This window comes from Rattus norvegicus, chromosome 2, assembly GCF_021556685.1.
Source record: "Rattus norvegicus strain SHRSP/BbbUtx chromosome 2, alternate assembly SHRSP_T2T, whole genome shotgun sequence".
Lineage (NCBI taxonomy): Eukaryota > Metazoa > Chordata > Mammalia > Rodentia > Muridae > Rattus > Rattus norvegicus.
The window spans coordinates 166,464,415-166,485,085 of NC_141535.1; the positions used below are offsets into that span (position 1 = coordinate 166,464,415).

Sequence of the window (20,671 nt, forward strand, 5' to 3'; positions counted from 1 at the left end):
GGATACTCAAAGTTTCTAGGAGGGACCCTTCCCAAGAAGCAAGGTGGTCCTTATGTTCTTTGTGGCACACAATCTGCTATGTTCCAGAAGACCAATTCCTGTGTTTACTGTTACTATAACATGTAATACCAGTATGTCCAGGTCTGAAGCCATGTTCTGTGACGCCCTTCTTAGTCTCAGCATAAGGGAGCAATATTATATAGCCAAAGTAAACGCATGCGAAGAATGTCAAGGCAGTCCTGTGATCCAGCAGTGTCAATATTTAAAGAGTCAGCTAGGATAAGGAACTTTAAGCTATCCAAGTGAATGTTACTAAAGCCAAACTATGCAAGTATGGTTGTACATAGCCATACATGCCCATAACCCCAACATGAAGGCTGACACAGGAGGAGGAGCACCAGTCCCTGACCGCCTGGGTGACCCGGCGAGACCCTGTCTCAAAGTAGCAGTAATACGAACAACAGAAACTCACAGATGCCGTCAATTTGCTAGGCAATTCCTGCCTGGGCACTGTGTGCCAAGCGGTGTCCCAGGCACTGGGACAGGTGGTAGGTGGATCATGGCCTCTGTTGCCATAAAACCTACTGAATCATAAAGACACAGCCCCATTGCTCTTAAATACACTCTTTGTTTACAACCCTCACATGTTCCTGCCTCTCACTCACAAGTCAAATTCTAAATACAAACAGAAATCTCTCCAAAAGTTTGAGGGAGGCATGGCGGCACATGCCAGTAATCAATCCAAAGACTATGTTTGAGGCAGCAATCATAATTCATCTTTTCAGCACAAAATGTTCACTATTTCCTACCCAGCAGCAAGCTATTTCTTTTGAGAAAAGCAAAACAAAGAAAAAAACACAGATGGCAGTAACAGATCCGCAGTTCATGTAACAGAGGTCCTGATATTAGTGTTCACTGCAGTAAACAGAGTCACCTATCCAAAATGACTTTCTTATTATCTTTATTTATGTGCGTGTGTACATATGTACAGTACTCTTGGAGACCAGGAGTCAGAGCCCCTGAGCTGGAGTCATAGGCAGTTGTGAATGGCATAAAATGGGTGCTAGGATTCAAACTCTGATCCTCTGCAAGAACAGTGGGTGCACATAACCAACTACTGAGCCATCATTCCAGCCTCAACAGCTGCTACCCAGAACTCTGACGTTTTAGAAAAGTACTAACTCTGGCGTTGAGCTTCCCCAAACCTGGTGCCTTATGTGACTTACAAGTTTGTAAAAAGGCAGATTAAGCACAAAAGCAACTTCTGTGAAGCATAATTCACAACCAAATCAGATACAGAATCCCTTAGCAGAATTCTTGAGTGCCAGATGTTTGAGAATTAAGATTTTGTTTTTAGACTTTAGAAAGCTGCATATACCACATATTATGTAATACGTCCTTCACAGTGTAAGAGGCAACCAAACTCCCAAATCAAATCACAACCGCCCACATGATGAATATTTAATACAAATACTAGTTAAGTACAAACATTAGATGGAAGCTAAATACAAATATTATAGATAGCTTTATATCAGTCCAGATCACTTGTTGATTTTTCAGAAATGTTAAGATTTTGGAAATGCAGCATAAAGGAGTGCAGAACCATTGGTAGTTACTTACTATACCTAAAGGTGAGACCAAAAGGATGCATAAACTTGCAGGTCTGTACATTTTTCCTGGGCATAAATATAAATGATCCCTATTCAAAGATGCAAGTCAAAGGTTTATGCCAAGGAAGTTGTACCTCTGAGCTTGTTTTCCATTCCCCAATTCTGAAACAATACTATAATGGTAGCAAAGGTCACAGGCTAAAATTCGCCTATGTCCATACATAATCTGTTTGCACAGTAACAACAAAACATCACAGTATGTGTCATAGTGTAGCCTGAGGTTTGGGAACTAGAAAAAGGAACTATCCAGCAAAGAAGACAGTTTATTCTGTCTTTTTTGAACTCAGAGTCACATCAGGTAAACCTGGAAAGAGGTAGTAACACTGTGTGTGTAGCATTCACAGAACCATCAGCCACACTCAACTCTCCAGGGGCCACCATGCACAGAAAAGAGCAGAACACTGCCCTGGATGTCAGAAGGCCTGAAGCCAAGAGTCAGCCTTTCTCACGACATCTTACTCCAATATTTCTACTCCTATAAAATAATGGAGTGGTCTAAAATCATCCTGCCTAACTCTCCTCTTGCTTATGTACATAACTGAATGTGTATGGGACAACTGGAATAGATGGCTGTACAAAGAACACCTTACTGAGGTCTACATTACCTCATGGTATCCCTTACCATGCCATGTGTAACCTACACCTTAAAAACCATACTTTTAAAAAATAAACTCATTTTCTTTTTTTTTTTTTTTTTTTTTTGGTTCTTTTTTTCGGAGCTGAGGACCGAACCCAGGGCCTTGCGCTTCCTAGGTAAGCGCTTCTACCACTGAGCTAAATCCCCAGCCCCAACTCATTTTCTTTTTATGTGCATGTAAGAGTACCACATGTACTAGATATCTACATGAGAAACAAAACAAAACACAGACCTTCCACTCTTTACAAAGATCAAAATTAATGACAAACCTAAATGTAATGCTCACAACTCTATAACTCAGCCAGATGTGGGGCTCATGCCTGCCATATCAGCACTGAAGAAGCTCAAGTTAAAGGATCACCTAGGTTTGGGATTAGCCAAGGCTATACACAGTGAGTTCCAGCCCAGACCGCCCAGCGTGCAGACTAAAGTTCTTGTCCCACAAACAAACAAACAAACAAACAAACCAACCAACCAACCAGAGGACATCTACAAGAGAAAATATAGATGACTTTAGAGCATGGTCAACAGTTTTTACATACAACGTCAGAGACATGGTCCACAAAACAAATTACTGGTAAGATAAATTACTAAAATTTAAATTTAATCAAATTTATCAATTCTATCAAATATCGTCAACTGAATAGAAAGACAAGCCACTAACTGGTAAAAGAAAACATCTAGTGGGGCTGGAGAGATGGCTTAGCAGTTATGGACACTGACTGCTCTTCTAGAGGTTGTGAGTTCAAATCCCAGCATCCACATGGTGGCTCACAACCATCTGTAATGGGATCTGATTCCTTCTTCGAGTGTGTGTGAAGACAGAACACTCATAATAAACAAACAAACAAACAAACAAACATTTTTTAAAAAGAAAACATTTACAGAAGACATATATAATAAAGTATTGTTCTTCAAAATAAAGAGGCCTTAAAACTTGATAAGAAAGCAAGCATGGGAGGGACCTAGTGGCCCATGTCTTTAATCCCAGCACTTGGGAAGCAGAGGCAGGTGGATTTCTGAATCTAAAGCCAGCCTGGTCTACATAGTGAGTCCCAGGCTAGCCAGGATTACATAGAAAGACTCTATCTCAAAAACAAAACCAAAAAAACGAACCAACTAAAGAACCAAGCAAAAACAAGCAAACATGCAGCTGGGAAGAAGGCACAGTGGTTAGGAGTGATTAGGTTTGCAGAGGACCTGAATTCAGTTCTCAGTGCCCACACGGTGCCTGACAACCAACAGGCACCAGGCACGCACAAGGTGCACACACATAAATGCAGGCAAACACTTATGCACCTAAGATATTTTTTTAATTTTAAAAAGAAAGCATGATTTAAAAAGTAGACGAGATGTGATGAGGCACTTCACAAAAAGAACAGGTAGCATGGACAGTGTTCCCCATCTTATGTCATTAGAGCAATGCAAATCAGCCCGGCAGTGTTACAGAGGCAAAAGGACCCTACAAGTTCATGGTTAGTCTGGTCTACACAGTGAGTTCCAAGTCAGCCAGGGCAACGGATAAGCTCCTGTCTCAAAAACAAAACAAAAGGAAAGGAAAGACCCAGGAAAATGCAAATCAGAAGTGAGGTATCAACTAAAAATCAATATTGAGAGTGAGCAAAATGTAGAACACAGACCATCCAAATGTTGGCTCTCATGCTCTGGGAGATAACCTGGCTTTACCTTACCAACCGGAGCACAACCTTTCTCTCATGATCAACAGCTGAGCTTCTTGCTATTAACCAAATGAGACGAAACACACATGCAAAACCACAGCGGTTTGCAGCAGCTTCACTGATGAACTGCAAACACTTGGATGGGGAAGTTGCTCATTAGGTAAGAAAAAAGCCAGCAGATGATTCGGAACTAAGAAGAATTGAACTATCAAGTCATGAATAGACATGATTAACTTTCAATGGCTATTTCTAAGTGAAGGAATCCAATCTGAAAAGGTTATCTGTTGTATGATTCTAATCAAATGGCATTCTATAAAAGATGGTTTCTACTTAGGAGACAGATGAAGCTGATTTCCAGGGTACTGGAAGTACTCTGTAAGACTCAGCTGTCAAAACCATCAATGTATAACATGAAGAGTGGACTCAAATATGAATTGACTCTGGGTGATAATGTGTGCCGTGGTGAAGAACGTTCCAGTGTATGGAGACTAGGTGTATTTCTGGACCTCTGCATGTTCTGCTTAGTTTTGCCCTGTGGCTGAGTGTGGTATTGGTTTACACTCAGGTCACCACCAGGGCTTGCTGCTCACGGTTCAGCACTTAACCAGCTTTTGAAAATAATGATATAGCTGTCTCCTGAGAGGCTCTGCCAGAGCATGACAGAAGCAAATGCCCACAGCCAACCATTGCACTGAAAATGGGGTCCCCAGTGGAGGAGTTATCGAAAGGACTGAAGGAGCTGAAGGGGTTTGCAACCCCGTAAGAACAACAATGCCAACCAACCAGGGTTCCCAGGGACTAACCCACCATCCCAGGAGTACACATGGAGAGACCCATGGTTCCAGCTGCATATGTAGCAGAGGATGGCCTTGTTGGGCACCAATGGGAGGAAAAGCCCTTGGTCCTGCCAAGGCTGGACCCCCTACTGTAGGGGAATGTCAGGCAGGGAGGCAGGAAGGGGCGAGTGGATGGGGAGGGGGAACACCCTCATGGAAGAAGGGGGAGGGGAATGGAATAGGGGGTTTATGGATGGGAAACCGGGAAAGGGGATAACATTTGAAATGTGAATAAAAAAAAATCAAAAAAAAAAAAAGGAAGAAAGAAAGAAAGGAAGGAAGGAAGGGAGGGAGGGAGGGAAGGAAAGAGAAAGAGAGAGAGAGAGAGAGAGAGAGAGAGAGAGAGAGAAAGAAAGAAAATAATGAAACAGTAAGACAGGCTAAACCAGAGCCTGACTCAACAGGAAGGAGAACAGGAGAGCCAGGAACTGTGGAGCAGTCCAACAGGCACCCAGGCTCAGCACGGGAAATCAAGCAGTTGCTCAATGGCTGGCCTGCAGACTGCAGTGACGAAGGGCCACTGTCACACTGGCCTGGATTACATATGGTGACTAACAAGTGCCCAGCTACCATCAAAGCTTATCAAAATAAGTCCCAGACAAAACTTAGGTCAGTCATCTGCTTCTGTGACAATCCCTTGGATGTGTGCTGCTGACTCTCTCCTAGTAATGGATGAGTCCTAGAAGAGACAAAAACTTCCCAAAACTGTTGCAGTATTAAATTCCCACAGCATTCCTTCTGGATTCCCTTAGCCTCAGACTACATTCCCAAACCAGAATCACCCAGCAGTGGGGATTTGCTCTACAGTCGACAAAAGAGAATTCCTCATTGCACATAAACAGTGAAGTGGGAAGGGACCTGGGGAGGGCAGACCTTGGACACATTCAACACTGACAGTCACACCCAGCAGTCACGAACGCATGATGGCCAGCTGCCTGCTCTTTTGGCTGGGGTTTTCATTTGTTTGCTTGTGTTGTGTTTTGTTTTCTCTCCCTGTTCCATTCAACCTGTCCAACTAACACATTTCCTATTAAGCAGAATGTTTTTCACAGTTTCTGTGTACAGAACACAGTGAAAAATACTTCCCACGCCTGGAGCCTATAGTTACACTTTCTTTTAAGGGCCTTTTACGAAAGTCTTCAGAATTCTGCATTTCCCACCTTAGTGTCTCTGCCTTTAGGTCTACAGCTGGTGTTGTGGCCCCGACTTAGTAACCCTCCATACCATGGTCCGCTTCTCGTCACTGAAAAGAACTTGCTAGCCACTTCCGACCATCCGCAGCTTTTCCTTGTGAAATGGTTTTCACCCAAGGGCTCCTCTCCCCACCTTGCTGCTGATGCAGTGTGGTTTTGGCGCTGGGGATGGACCCTGGGCATGGCCCAGGCACAGTACAAGCCCCACCTGAGTTCCTCCCAGCCCCCACGACACACGACACAATTTCTTCTGAACTCAAACTTGCAGATCTGAAACTGCAGAGCACGACTGACTCTGAAGTGTTTATTTCATTTCCTCACTACTCCAACGACAAGGCGAGGCCAGGCCAACTTTCCTCTGACACTTGAGAGACTGCTTCTTATATGTACAGCTGGTAAATATTCCCAAGATTCTCAGATTTTATAGGAAAAAAATGAAAAATTAAAAATCAGCAGATTTGCTACAATCTACATTTTAAGGACGGCAAAAGAAACGACTATTTGAAAACTATACTGCATACCCAGCCTACTGCAAATTTACCAGATTTCAACTCAGTCTTAGAAAGGAGTTCTTTATTGGCAAACCGTTTAAAATACAAATTTTTTGGATCCTGATTTCTGGAATTCCATGAACTGTTGTCATTATGGAAAACAGGAATATGGAAGTGAAGATACGGAAGACTGCTTCTACCCGTGAGCTACACTGAGATGCCAGAATGCACTTTCTTCTGGGCTGTTGCCAGCACTGGCTGCCAAGGGGCCAATGCTACCTACATGTACCACGTGACTGCTGTACCTGCTGGACCTTTCCTTTTCCACATAATTGGACACTCATGAGGGGGACAAAAGCAAGTAAATAAAAAGCCGGAGCTTATCAATATACTCCACTGAGACCTGAAACAAATAATTTAAGGTGCATAAGAGCAAAAAGTGAGCTGTGCATTTCTCTGGCTGCCACATGGCTTTGGCAAACAGTGAGCAGTTGGGAGCCAGATCCCAACTGTGCAAGCTCTGGTCAATAATTTACAGCTACCATTGGGGTTAGTCAAGGCTCTAAAATGAATTCTGGAAATCAGCACATTATATAAGTAACAAATAAATGAATATTGTATATATGTGTATATGTATGTGTGTATGTATTTCCTTTTATTTATTTATGTCTGTGTGGCTCTCAAGTAATACACACACACACACACACACACACACACACACACACCCCATAGCACCCATCTGGAGGTCAGAAGACACTTTGTGGGGAGTCTGTGCTCTCCTTCCACTGTGAGAGAGCTGCAGATTGAACTCAGGTTGACAAGATTCACAGCAAGCACCTTTCTTTACCTGCTGAGCCATCTTATCAGCCCACACATGCATTTTTAAGATTGTAGGAAGGGGAACAGAGCAGAAAAGGCAACTGGTCTGACCCGAAATGAATTCCTGTGAATTTCAAACGCACGTTTTCCTGGGCGGGGCAAGACCCTTGTGTTCTGGAGGTGGTCCAAACTGCCCCTGGAAGAAACAAACTTGGCCACTGAGCCACTAAGCTCCCCTGAGCACTGAATCAGACATGCGGACAGAAGACAGCATACCTGTGCTCACTGTGGAGGACTGGGCAACAAGTGCTAAGCAGACTGAGGCAGCGCAACACTGCTGTGAGCAGAGTCAGATTGGTGACAGAGGGGAGACATGTTCGACTGCTCCTGGTTGCTATGCCCCTCTGGATGCTGCCAGCAAAGCTGGAGTCAACCGAGTGCAGCCAAGTCATTCTGAATACACTTACGGTTTTACCATAAAGTCATTACTGCACAAAACTCAAATACAGAAAATATACCTTTAATCCTTTCAGCGCTAGGAATAAAAATTTAAAAAAATTTTAAGTAAAAAAAAAAAAACAGGTTGCAAAGTGTTCTATGATATTTAAAGTAGTATCTAGGTGAAAAGTATAAGTCATAACGAGAAGATTATTGAAAGTATGAAAAGCATTGGAGTTAATATTCTTTGTGGATGGCCTCCCCAAATAACATTTAGGGGATCTGGAAGTCTGGAAGAATAAGAAAGTAGAAGCGAGACTGTCCTAATGATGCAGCTTAGAACTCCCAGGGGAGGCTTTGAAACAACCTGAGCCTACCCCATAGCTCAGCAGCAGGAGTGGGACTCAGAGCTAGTGAGCCCTGTGGTGTGACTCCCAGGCGTAGCTCCGCTAACCCCCACCACTCAACTCTTCTTTCTTGATGAGCAGTATCGAACACACAAACAAAAGTGACATCTTTAGTTTTCCTATGTTCCATGTCATTCATTAACCTCTTGCTCTATGAACAGGTGCTTTTGGAAGAGAAGATAGCATGTGAACCAACTGTTGGGAAATGACCGCTTCAATTAAGTTCCACTATAGAGAAACTAATTCTTCCAAAGTTGATAAAGGGGCTGGGAGAGATGGCTCTGTGGTTAAGAGCACTGACTGCTCTTCCAGAGGATCCAGGTTCAATTCCCAGAACCCACATGGTAGCTCACGACCATCTGTAATTCCAGTTCTAAAAGATCTGACGTCCTCTTCTGGCCTTCACGGGCAACCGGCATATAAGTGGTGCACAGAAATACAAGCAGGTGAAACAACCCACGCATAGAAATAAAGTAAGTAAATAAAAAAAAAAAAGAGGCTAAAATAACGAGAAAGACTCTAAGTGGTGCAGGTCCAACTGTGTTCCTTATGGCTAAGCTCACGATTCGAGTTACTCTGTCATAACACAGCCTTCTCATGAAAGGCGTTTTCCAGAGTAGAACCAGGTTCTCCTCCGTAGCCGGCTTCAAGCACTCACAAAGCTGGCCTATCCCAAAGCACATCTCCAGTCCTTGCCCCATCCCATCCTCTGGTGCTCAGTGTGCTAAGTTAAAGCTTTCACCTTATAAAACTCAGGGTTCCAAATGAGGACACAACTGATTCCGTAAAAGTTGGCCCCAGCAGAGGTAATGAAAACTTAAGACGCTAAGATAGTAACAGACTACTAAGAGCCACTAAGGATACCTGTCTTTTCTACAGAGGAAAGGACTTGTTTCTACAAGCCACCAATAACCACATTTCTCCTATGTAAAACATTCTTGAAAACATAATTCAAATCAATAAAACTTCTTATAGTCTAGTAAGGTTAGTATTTTCCAGACTTAAATAGAACTAAACATTCATACCTGTGATTGAGCACCATGGAATTTGTGTCCCGTCCTCCTCTGGCACATTTTGAGATCTTTGCACATACAAGTGTCTTGAAAATCCTCCCAACACCAGAAGTGGCATCAGTCACACATCTGGCTGACTCTTGTTGGCCTACTGGCCAATTTGTACTGTTTGCTGTACCACCACACATCTCCGGAGGGCACAGATGCTCTTCAGTTGATCCTGACCATCAGTGTGGACTAGAGCATTCTGGAAAGTTCCTTCGTTATCTGAGGATATTCCACAGTGACGAGCAGCAGCTTCAGTCTAAAGATCACTTCACTCCACTCCAAGCCCAGCACGAGAGCCAAGCTACTACTAACTTCCTCTTTTAGGAGCTTTAAAAAAAGGAACGTTCATTTATCATGTAAATGAAGCCCAGGATGACTTCTAGAAGCGGATGTGCTCTCAGTAAACCCATAATAAAAGACAAGTACAAATCTCTCCCTGCTTCTCCTAAGCCTGTACTCTAGTGCACGCAACAGGTCCAGCAGCTTGCACTGACTCATACCATCTGCATCCCGAGCTGAGTTTACACGCAGTCCTGCCTTCACTAGTCACGAGCCCAGCTCATGTGGCTCTGGGTAAACCTTCAGCTGCAAGGTTGCTCTGACATTGGCCACACCACCCTCTTAATGGTTCTCATGTGAGTATGTATCAGCTGACAGCTGCTACTCCAACCTTGCAAAACTCTGTCCACAGTGAGGGAAGGATGGTTACCCACAACAGTCAAATGGAGATCTTAATATGTAGAAGACGATGTGTGGGATGAGAAGCAGAGTCGGGGCACGTCTGGCCGTCATGAGTGGGGACGGGGGAGTAAGGATAATGAGAGCAACTGACAGTAAAAAGCCTCCTAACTCTTGCGTTGAACTCCTGGGCATATTCAAGCTGAGAAAGCCCTGAACTACCTGAATACCAGAACAATTCTGGCTTCTGACATCAATATAGCTCACCTAGGTATGAGAATGTTATGCGATAAATTTGAGCTGGTGGTTCGTGGAGAAAGTGTTTTCCCTAAAAGAATAAGATCCACAGGTCCCTTAAACACAGGTCAAGGCTAGAGACAAAAACAGGGCGGTACTAATTCCTTTTGCCTGGAATTGGGTTGAAGAAAGTAGTACTGGGTCTATCCCTAAGGTCTGGTGGATTCTTCCTACACTCTTAGTCCTAAAAGTTATCTTTATAAATTATCCACTAATGTAAGGTAAGGAAAACTAACGATGCCAGGGCCAGGCCGCAGTTGCCTTAAGACACTTTACACGCCATACATGAGACCGGAGGCTCCCTCGCACCCGAGGCCCCCAAATGAAATAAAAAACGAAGCCGTCCCAAGTAATCAAGATTGCGACACACCTATGAGGACAAACTGTTTTCTCTGTGGCAATCGCTAAATTGATGGTATCAGGATAGACACAGATAGGGAGAGAATGAATTCCTTTTGGCAGGAAGGGGCTTAAAGCTTGGACTACAGGCCACAGTCTGGTCATGGGTTCTCTTTTTTCCTTTGAACTGTCTAAAATAACTTTAAAAAAAAAAAGAAAGAATATTCAAATTATTATAAAAAATAGTTCCATATTAAGGGACGGAGCAGCTTGGGGACACAAATGGCCTACTAAAGAACAAATTCAGTATCTCCCAGTCATCTGATGCTCAGACTAAGCTTGCTAAAGAAACAAGGACAGGCTCAAGACTGATTAAATATGGCTTAAACTGCGGGTGGTGGGGGGCGGGAGGAGTGCGGATAGGAGGATGGCACACACCTTTAATCCTAGCACTGGGAGACAGGCAGGCGGATCTCTGTGAGTTCAAGGCCAGCCTAGTCTACAAACCGAGTCCAGGACAGCCAGGGTTTGTTACACAGAGAAACCCTGCCTCAAACAAACAAGCAACAAAAAAGGGCACAAATACTAAATTCTATACAGCAGAAGCACTAGGGAAATGCACCTCACTTTTGTGTAAAATATGAATTTGGAGGCTGATTGGTAGAATGTTTGGCCAGCATGCCTGAAGCCTGACATTCAGTCCCCAGCACCTCACAGAGTGGTGAACCACATCAAGTCTTAGCACTGGGGAGACAGAGACAATCTGAGACTAGCCTGAGGGACATGAGACTGTCTTAAACAGTTAATAATAAAACAAATGATATTTGCCTTAAAACGTCCATCTGTAATTGACTAGTATCTAAGGAAAGATCATAAAACACTCATTTTTAAAGGGAAGGGAGACTAAGATAGAACCCAGGGGCTTTATACATGCTAGGCAAGTATTCTAGTCATTGTGCTATACCACCAGCTGTCATGAAATTCTTTTTCAACATTATACACACACTTAGCAGTTTAGCCACAAAACTGGAATTTCCAAAGTAATTCCAAATAATGTCATAAATACAACTATTTTATCCCCTACCCAAGATAAGTGTGTATGTATAAAATAATTTAAAACAAGAGTAACAGACCAAAGAAAGCATGACATTTGGATGATAAGGGAGCTGACTGCATCTGGATGGGATTCTCTTAACAGAAACTAAAAGAACCTCACTACTTAACCCCTTCCTTAATCAGTAACTATATGCCCCCAATGGGAATCTTCCATATGACCCAGGTCCCTGTCCCCTTTTTTAATACCTACTGCATGTTTATTTTTCTATAATAAGTATGCTGTAGGACATTTAGTAGTTTATAAATTCTTAGCATATAAAAAGTGGGTCTTGGCATTGTTCTGTGAGCCACAGAGAGAATTTTACCTTTGGTGTAGACACTTCTGAGGGCTTAGAATGCATTCCATATTTGCATCATGTCTCTGTGACAGACTGTCTGTAATACTGTACAACCTCCCCCTGCTACTAAGTTCCCACAGAGGCTTGGAGATCTTGTGGTCATTCCAATCAATATGACTCACATCATATCTTATGAGAAAAAAAGACATCGAAACTTACAAAAAAATGTGAAAGCAACATTTTCTCTCTACATTTCCTCTCTATGTTCCTTAATCTTTAACTCTGTAATTCAAAATCTGATAGAAATAAATAAAATACAAAAACCACACCATCATACTTAATTCTGAAGCCTCTTTTCTACCCAAATCGTCTCACATTAAATAAGTCTTCAAACTTCTGCAGTAAATGAAAAACAACTGTCTCACCACAACCATCTTTCTGAGACATGAGAGCGCTCCCAGGATTGACAGAGGTAAGAAAAGGTATATTGGTATCTCCTGAGCTCAACACTGCTGTTTATTTTGAATCATCTTTCTCCTGAAATGGAACCATTCACTCACATGGGTCCTCACATTGTGAAACCTCACGTCCCCCAATGATTACCAGTTTTACTTGTGGCCCTACTCATGGTGGCCTTCCCTATTTCCCTCACAAAGCTCAGCCACACATCACAGAAAACAGAGGGCACCTAAAATCATTGTCTGTGGTCACTGACTAGACGCCACAGCTCAGCTGCAGCTGCCACACTGCCTGCAACCTCTGCTGCCTCAGCTGGCTGGGTCATAGCACAGCAAGCCTCAGGTGCTAGGAGGCAGGGCCAGAGAGAACAGAGGTGCAAGGGAGCCCTGCAGTATCTGAAAGGCATGGACTACAGGCTACAGTTGACACCAGGGCCTCACAAATGCTATATATGTGCTCTACTCCTGACACAGTCCCAGCCTGTCAGTTGTTTAAACTGCTGTTGCACTGTTTCCATTCACAAATCCCAGGACTGAATCAGTCCTACAAAACAGCAAGTTTTGACCAGTGAACAGCGAATCACTTAGATAGCAACTGTACTTAATGTCCACTGCGTGTAATGAGAACCTCTGATCACCCACAGCACTGTTTCCTGTCATGCAGTCTTCTCCAAAACCATTCAGTACACTGCTGCAGGACCACCTCCACTCCAAGACTGGACACCAGGGGAATGTGAGCTTCCACACCTGATGCAGAGTTAGGAGAACTAAAGGCAGGAAAGTTTCAGGTTAAATACTGGTGCATTTGCGTATCTCTCTAACCTCATACTGTGAAAGGGGAAGCAGTGTTCACAATACATAATACATAATGAAAACCCAACTCAACAGCCACAATTGAGGAATGGGTTAGAGAAGAAAAACGTAAAACCTGGCCAAGCTCCTGCAATGTACCCACATCTAATAAACCCACTTAAGCAATCCTTCTCTACCAATTCCTATTATCTTCAGGAGAAACAAAACCGCAGGCCACAGCATCACATCTGACCCTTTACTGTGTCTTTCTCTCTTCCACTTCCAGACAACTGACAGCACAGCTGTGATTTTTCAAAATGTGTCTAAGAACAGACTTGAGAGTATTAAGAGGTGCTCTCCTTGATTTCAATATTGGAGATGGAAACACTGGCCCAAGTAAAATATGTAGTTTTCTGCGTATTGTAACTCAAAGAGTGGCAGGAGGGACAGAGTCAAGGCTACGGCTGTAGAGATGGCTCAGTCAGTAAAGTGCGTGCTGAGCAAGTCTGAGTACCTGAGCTCCATCTTTTGCACCCTCACAAAAGCCAGGCACTGCAATGCATGCCTGTAATCTCAGCACTGAGGAAGCATACACAGGAAGATGCCTGGCCTTGCTGGCCAGTCAGTCTAGCTGAATAAATGAACTCTGTGTTTAGTGGCAGAAACTTACCCTAAAATAAGGTAGAAAGTGACTGAGAAGATCATCCTTGGCTACAAAGCAAGTCTGTATGATGTCAGCAAGTATCTTGAGTTACATAAGACTCTGTGTCTCAAGAAAAAACAAAACCCAACACTCATGGTTCAGACATGTAACCCCAGCACTCCAGAGGTAGTAGAAGCAAGAAGATCAAGAATTCAAGGTCATCCTCAGGTACATAGCAAGTTTGAGGCCAGCCTGGGCTACAAGAGACCCAAGAAAGAAAAGAGATAGGGAGGGAGGAAGAAAGGAAGATCTCATGCTAGCCTACTGCAAGCGGACTGAGGTTAGGGAGTGGAAGAACTTTTTGCTACAGCGTGCTTTAAGAAAGGGGCTTCAGAGTCAGATTCAAGACTGGAACCAAGTTGGTCAGAGATGGGATCCGAGGTAGTAGGTAGTGACTCAACAGCACCCTGTCCTCACAAGGCCAATTCAGTATGCAATCAAACAATACCCATGCCTATCTGTGCCAGAACACATCTGTATTATCTCCACTCACCAGACAAGCATGACAGTCAGGAAATTTGGCAATCTATACAAACTCAGTTGTACAAAACAGATAATAGTTAGCTAGATGCATGGAGTGCTTATTTTGCATGCCAGGAATTGTTCCCTGGGTTTCTCTCAATCACAGGAAGTGGGCAGTGGTAATGTGGCCTTTTAACAGACAGAACCAAACACATGAAAGGGAAACAATAGCTGTGCATGGCTGTGCACCTGTAATCACAGCTACCTAAGAGACTGAGGCAGGGGGATGATGAGTGTAAGGTCTGGCTGCTCTATATAGTGAGTTCAAGGAGAACCTAGACAACTTACTGAGATCTTGCTTCAAAAATTAAAAATGCACTGAGTATAGAGTATGTAGCTTAGAGCTAGGGCTAGCCCATTGCCTGGTGTGTGCAGTTTCCAGCACCATGAAGAGAAGAGAGGGGAAGAGAGATAATGGAGGGCATGAGGGAGTCAGAAACTGGGAGCGTACAAAGGAGCAGAGAAAGGTGTGGTAGGAAAGGGAGGGAGGGAGGGAAGAAAAGTGGACGAGTGAGAGAAGGACGGAAGGAAGCTGAAGTTTGTGATTGTCAGTGGCCAGGCCATGATTTATCCTGAGTGAGCGTGAGGCTCAATCACGAGCACCCTCACACTGTTCTGCCAGAGGAACCCACCTGGGTGTGACCCCCTGTACAAACCACCGGATATCACTGTCTCAAGTCAATTTTGTCTCTACTACTTTGAATCCTTTGCCACTTCGAATGTTTGGATTCTAAGTTAGCACTGAGGACAAGGCCCCAGTCACAGGCTCTGTGGGTGACTAAGTCTCTTATCAGACACCTTGCCATGAACCCTGCCCTGCTCACCTGTAAACATCCCCTGTGCAGCAGCCAAGCACACCACGGGGTTTGCATTCTGCTGCCACTTGACTACCCAGCCTGGCATTCAGTTAGGTGGGCAGGGTGCGGGCTCTCACTGCTCTTCAACAAGGATATTCCTGCTCATACTCCTCCTCTCTTCCCTTCCAACCCATTTCTCTCTTCACCCCACACCAAAGCACACTAAAATCACCAAGGGTTACTGCTTTGACTTCAAATAAGCATGCTTACGATTTTTTTCTAGTTTTAAGCATACTTCATGCTTAGCACGACCATCTCTGGGGCTATTCCCAGCATAATCTTTTTTAAAGTTACGTGAAAATTCATGAGGATCTATGGTTCCTAAAGCCGTGCTTGGAAGTTATGCCTAGGATTTTACCATTCTGAGAGCTAAGGAAGGAAGACTGAAAGTTCAAGTCTAGCCTGGGTACATAATGAACTCAAACCTACTTTGAGCTATACAGTGAATTCAAAGACAGCCTGGGCTCTCTAATGAGCTCAAAGCCAGTTTGGGCTATATAGGAATTCAAGGACAGCCTGGGCTACAGCAAACAAACAAACAAAAAAGCTCTATTGTTCCTCTTTTAGAATCTAGGTGATCTTCTCCCCGCCATCTCCATACTCTGAAGAGTCACTAAGGGCACTAAAGACTTTCTTTTGTGTGTTCATGGACACAAAAAAAAAAAAAACCCTCATCTACTAACACACTAAATTAAAAAAATAGCAAGACTCAAAGTTAATACACAGTTTGATATTATGTGTATTCTGAAGTATAGAAAAACTAAACTAGAAGTAAATATCAGAATGTCTTAAGGGAGCCAGACTGAGCCTACTTTTCTTTTTCTCCCTTATTTAGTCTCTATTTCTCCAATAATATGCATTTATTACCTACAAATAGATTTGTATTTTACTCATTATAATTATTCTATTATTAAAATTAATTATATTTTATTATGAATTACAATTTAATTGTTTTATTATAAATTTATTATTTCAGATAAATATTTTCCCAGAAATGATCCCTTCACTTCTTGATTCTGTAGGTTTTACAGTACAGGAATCAACCAGAGCCAATACAACCTCACAGAAATTTGAAAAAAAAAAAAAACAAAAACCCAAAAAAACCCAGTAAGTAACCATTTCAAAAGCGCCTGCCCTGTCAAAGGGTACAATCCACTCACACTTCTTTACCATAACTGTTAGTATTTCTTTAAGTCAGCAACAATGTAGAGACATAACTACAAACAAGACTGTGGAATTCTTTCACTGGGGGACTTTAATGCTAAGGAGAGGTACAGCCCACTCAGGCAAACACTGTGGAATTGTACTTATGTATTGTGTGGCTGCCTGTGGGTGTGGCAGAGTATGCACGGAGATCAGAGGACGACTTGAGAGCTGGGTCTCTAATTCCACAACCGGATCCAGGGATCAAACTTGGATCCTCAGGCTTAGTGGCAAGTACCTTGACCCTCTGAACCATCTCACTATCTTGGGAAAATTCTAAACTATTCACATTACTTTAAAAAAAAAAAAAAAAGCTATTCAAAGGTTCTCTAAGGAAGTGGCTGCCTGCTGACAGCACAGAATGAGGGGAGGTGAGAAGGTTGCAGGGGTTCCCCTGCCTATCCTGTGAAACAGTAGCTCTGATAAGAGTTGTGATAAGGGGTTGGGAATTTAGCTCAGTGGTAGAGCGCTTGCCTAGCAAATGCCAAGGCCCTGGGTTCGGTCCCCAGCTCTGAAAAAAAGAAAAAAGAAAAAAGAAAAAAAAAAAAGAGCTGTGATAAAATGTGGCTGCAGCTACTCTGTTCTCATACCTTGTCATTAAAAAGGCACGAAGGGAGAACTAATAAGAGATTGACCATGCATGAAGTGTCCCTGTCTGAGAAAAATAAGCATGAAGATAGACTTTCAATTTTTTGTTTTAGTGTTTGCTTTTTTCCTATGAGGTCCAGTATCAGAGACCTCAAACACGTATTTTTTATGTATAATTTTGCAGCCCATTCCTCTGTTTGGGTAAAATTAATGATAGCCACACTCATTTTAAGATTATCAATAGTTATGTGACTAAAGAGACAACTCAGTGGTTATGAGCACTTGTTCTTGCAGAGGACCCTCACAGTGGCTCACAACCATCCATAATTCCAGTTTCAGGGCATTCAATGCCCTCCTCTGCCCTCCGAAGGCACCAGGCATACACATGGTGCACAGACATACATTTGGGCAAAACACTCAGACACATTAAAAAAAAAGATTATCAACCACTGGAAAACATTAGCAACACGCATTACATAATTTTTTAAAATTTAACTCTGATGTCTGCAGGTTGTCATCAATAGTCCAGTCCTGTTTAGAATGTTGGAAGCTGAACTATTGTTGGATTAAGGCCATCATGTCTGGAATCATTCACAGGTCTCTCATTTCCTGAAAATCATGTGAGCAGGGTACACAGAAGTAGAGGTGTTCTGGAATTCTGAAGGGCATTTGCAGAAATTCTTTTCTTTTTGAAAGGGTGGGGGAGCAGCATCTTATATACCCCAGGCTGTCCTCAAACGTTCCATGTAGCCAAGGAAGACTCTGAATTTCTGATCCTTATGCCTCCCACTCCTAAGTGCTGAGAGCACAGGTATGTGCTGCCATGGTCAACACTAAATTATTCTTAGCAGAATCTTATCATTTGGGGGAAATAGGTTTGGAAATGCACCTACACAAGAATGCCTCAGAATCCTCCCTTCTCTTTTATTTGGACATAACGCTGTAGCGCAATTAACTTCTCCACAAATAATTTGCACCAAGTACCCATTACTGAGCATGCACTGCAGAGTGCTATATATGGCAGGGTCATAAGACACGCAGGACTGAGAAGCACCATTTCACATGCTCTAACCACAGCTAAGTTGTAACTATGTTGGATCAGCAGGGAGGCCCTCTGTGGTAAGCCTCATTTTTTCACAACCCTCTGTACTTCCTCATATGCCTTGTCCTACACACACCTGTCCCACATTAGACTGATTCATGAGTCTCCCTGAAAAAGAGACTTTTTGTGAAAAGTCCTCTCTTACATTTTTAACTCTGGGGCAGGGGATAGCACTCAGGCAGGGCCTTGCTAGTGCTGTTTAGTGCTTGTTTTCGCTTTTGGAGACAAGGTCTCATGTGTCCCAGACTAGTCTTGAGCTTACTGTACAGTCAAGGACAACCTGAATTCAGGATCCCCCAGCCACCCACCTCCCAGGAGCCAAGCAGCTATATGCCATAATACCTAATTAATAATATACACTAAGCTTTGATCTAGGGACTCACTATGTAGACCAGGTAGGTTACATAAGACCCTATCTCTAAACCAACTAAATAAATAAATAAACTTTAAAAAACACAAATAAATAAAAGTATTTGTTAAAAGATGACTCTCTCCTGTCTTCTTTAGATTAATGGGCAACAAACATGTTTATATCAGAACAAAATTAAAATTAAAAGCTTCTTGTGTAACAAATGCATCACTAATTAAGAAAGATCCAGCAATCTTTAGGTTCTAATAGCCCAAAAAAAAAAAAAAAGCTGCATCTGCTGCTTAAGAATATGTAGAAATCAGGGGCTGGGGATTTAGCTCAGTGGTAGAGCGCTTACCTAGGAAGCGCAAGGCCCTGGGTTCGGTCCCCAGCTCCGAAAAAAAGAACCAAAAAAAAAAGAATATGTAGAAATCAATTTATGAGAAGGGAAGGCAAGGAAAAGGATGTTGAACTGTGAATCAGCAGATACATCTCTCTGAGTAAGCGCCTCATGGTAAGCCTGAGTACCAGGAACTCAGGAGGCATCAGAGCATGCAGGGGGAAGGGGCCAAGTCAGCTGCTTGGTCACAGAAGGCTGGGATAGAAGACAAGCACACCTAGTTCTGGCCCAGTTACTCACTGTCCGTGTGACTCAGGAAAACTCCTCAAACATCCGTAAGTCTCCTCAGCTATGACTCTACCATCTCCAAGGGCTTTGAAATACATGTGAGCAGCTGAGAAACCCCCTGAAAACCTATTGGGCTCCAGACAAAGGCGATGGACTGTCTGTCTGTCTGTCTGTCTGTCTGTCTGTCTGTCTGTGTGTGTACACAAGGTCCACAGTACTCACTGTGTGCTGACAGCTCAGAGAGGACAGCATGAGATTCACACCACACAAAGTCAAGAGAAACAAGTGGCCACAACATCTGGCAAATGATTTTACTAAAAATCAGTCACCTCCTAACTTCAATTCCAACCCTCAAAATGCAGCCGGCTCTCTGGAATCGCCAAAAAATTACACAATCTAAAATAGATTCTGCAAAGCCCACAGAGAAGGGTAAACTGCACAACAAGTCAATACAAGTCAGATAATTATATCTACGAAATAATTAGCTTCCAAATTGTCTCTTCCACTGACAAAGGCCCCTTATACCACAATCACAACACCTGTAACTACACCAATTCCTCTGTCTGAAACACCTTCCAAGTGACTTTCAGAGCTGAACCGTGTAAGCTCACTAGGAAGAAACCAAGGTCATTCACTCGGTAAGAATTTCCCAACATCCTCCACAGGAAGACAGAATGCACTTGGAAGGATTTGCTTCTTAGAGCACAGAACAGCCTAGCCATAACCAGGCCTCAGCTCTTCCCCCACAGTGTGTGTACCTTAGAAGACAGTTTCAGCCTTCTCCTGTCCAGGATCATAACTTTGCAAGGACATCTGGACTGTGAAGACTGCCATAAAGGCAGGTGTGAGGGTGTTATCCACTGAAAGCAAATCTTAAATCTTGGATTGCACCATCTCCACAAACATTAGTATTCTAGTTGCCATTGTAAAGTATCACTCTCTTTCCACATCTCACCCCACAGCAGTGTTGGGATGTCTTTTCTGAATTCCAGGGCTAGGTAAGGAACTTCTCAAGAAAGGAAACTGTATCTGAAACTGCCTGATTAGCCTTTCAACCAGACTGGCCTCAACAATCCTCCCACTTCAGCCTCTGGTGTCCAGGGATCACAGCATGTCACCATACCTCAGTGGTTTAGAGGCCATCTCCATTCAGATTACACACATTTGGAGTAGCACCAGCTGCGTGTTGCCATCGTACTGAGCTGGGCAGCAGAGATTCAGAACCACAAAGATGGCAAGTGATTTGCCTCTGTTCCACTTGCAGCTTCTGTCACTGAAACCAGCGCGAAACAAAAAGGAGGTCCAATCCCTGGTGAGTAGCAGATTTTGATGGCTGAAATGCAGGGTCCAAAGTTACCGGTGACTGTTGGGCGGAAGCTGACTGTCTCCCCAACCCCTACGCAAACAGAACTGAGAAGAATCGTTACCCCTATTTGCTGGATCTTCACATTCACCAGACTTAAATGCCATAATAACGAAAATCATATGACAAGGAACTGAAAAACTGAGCCATGAGAAGACAAACCTATA

At 43.2% G+C, this 20,671-nt stretch overlaps 1 protein-coding gene across 4 annotated transcripts in view; it reads right to left on the reverse strand.

Moving 5' to 3' along the window:
• Fnip2 (folliculin interacting protein 2) overlaps positions 1-20,671 on the reverse strand; it is a 111,488-nt gene that overhangs the window by 64,064 nt on the left and 26,753 nt on the right. For 2 of the 4 annotated variants that reach the window (XM_087623147.1, XM_087623136.1), the window contains exon 1: positions 9,196-9,736. In XM_087623147.1, the coding sequence (XP_087479273.1) occupies positions 9,196-9,371 (176 nt within the window). In that variant the 5' untranslated portion in view covers positions 9,372-9,736. 4 annotated transcript variants of the gene reach the window in all.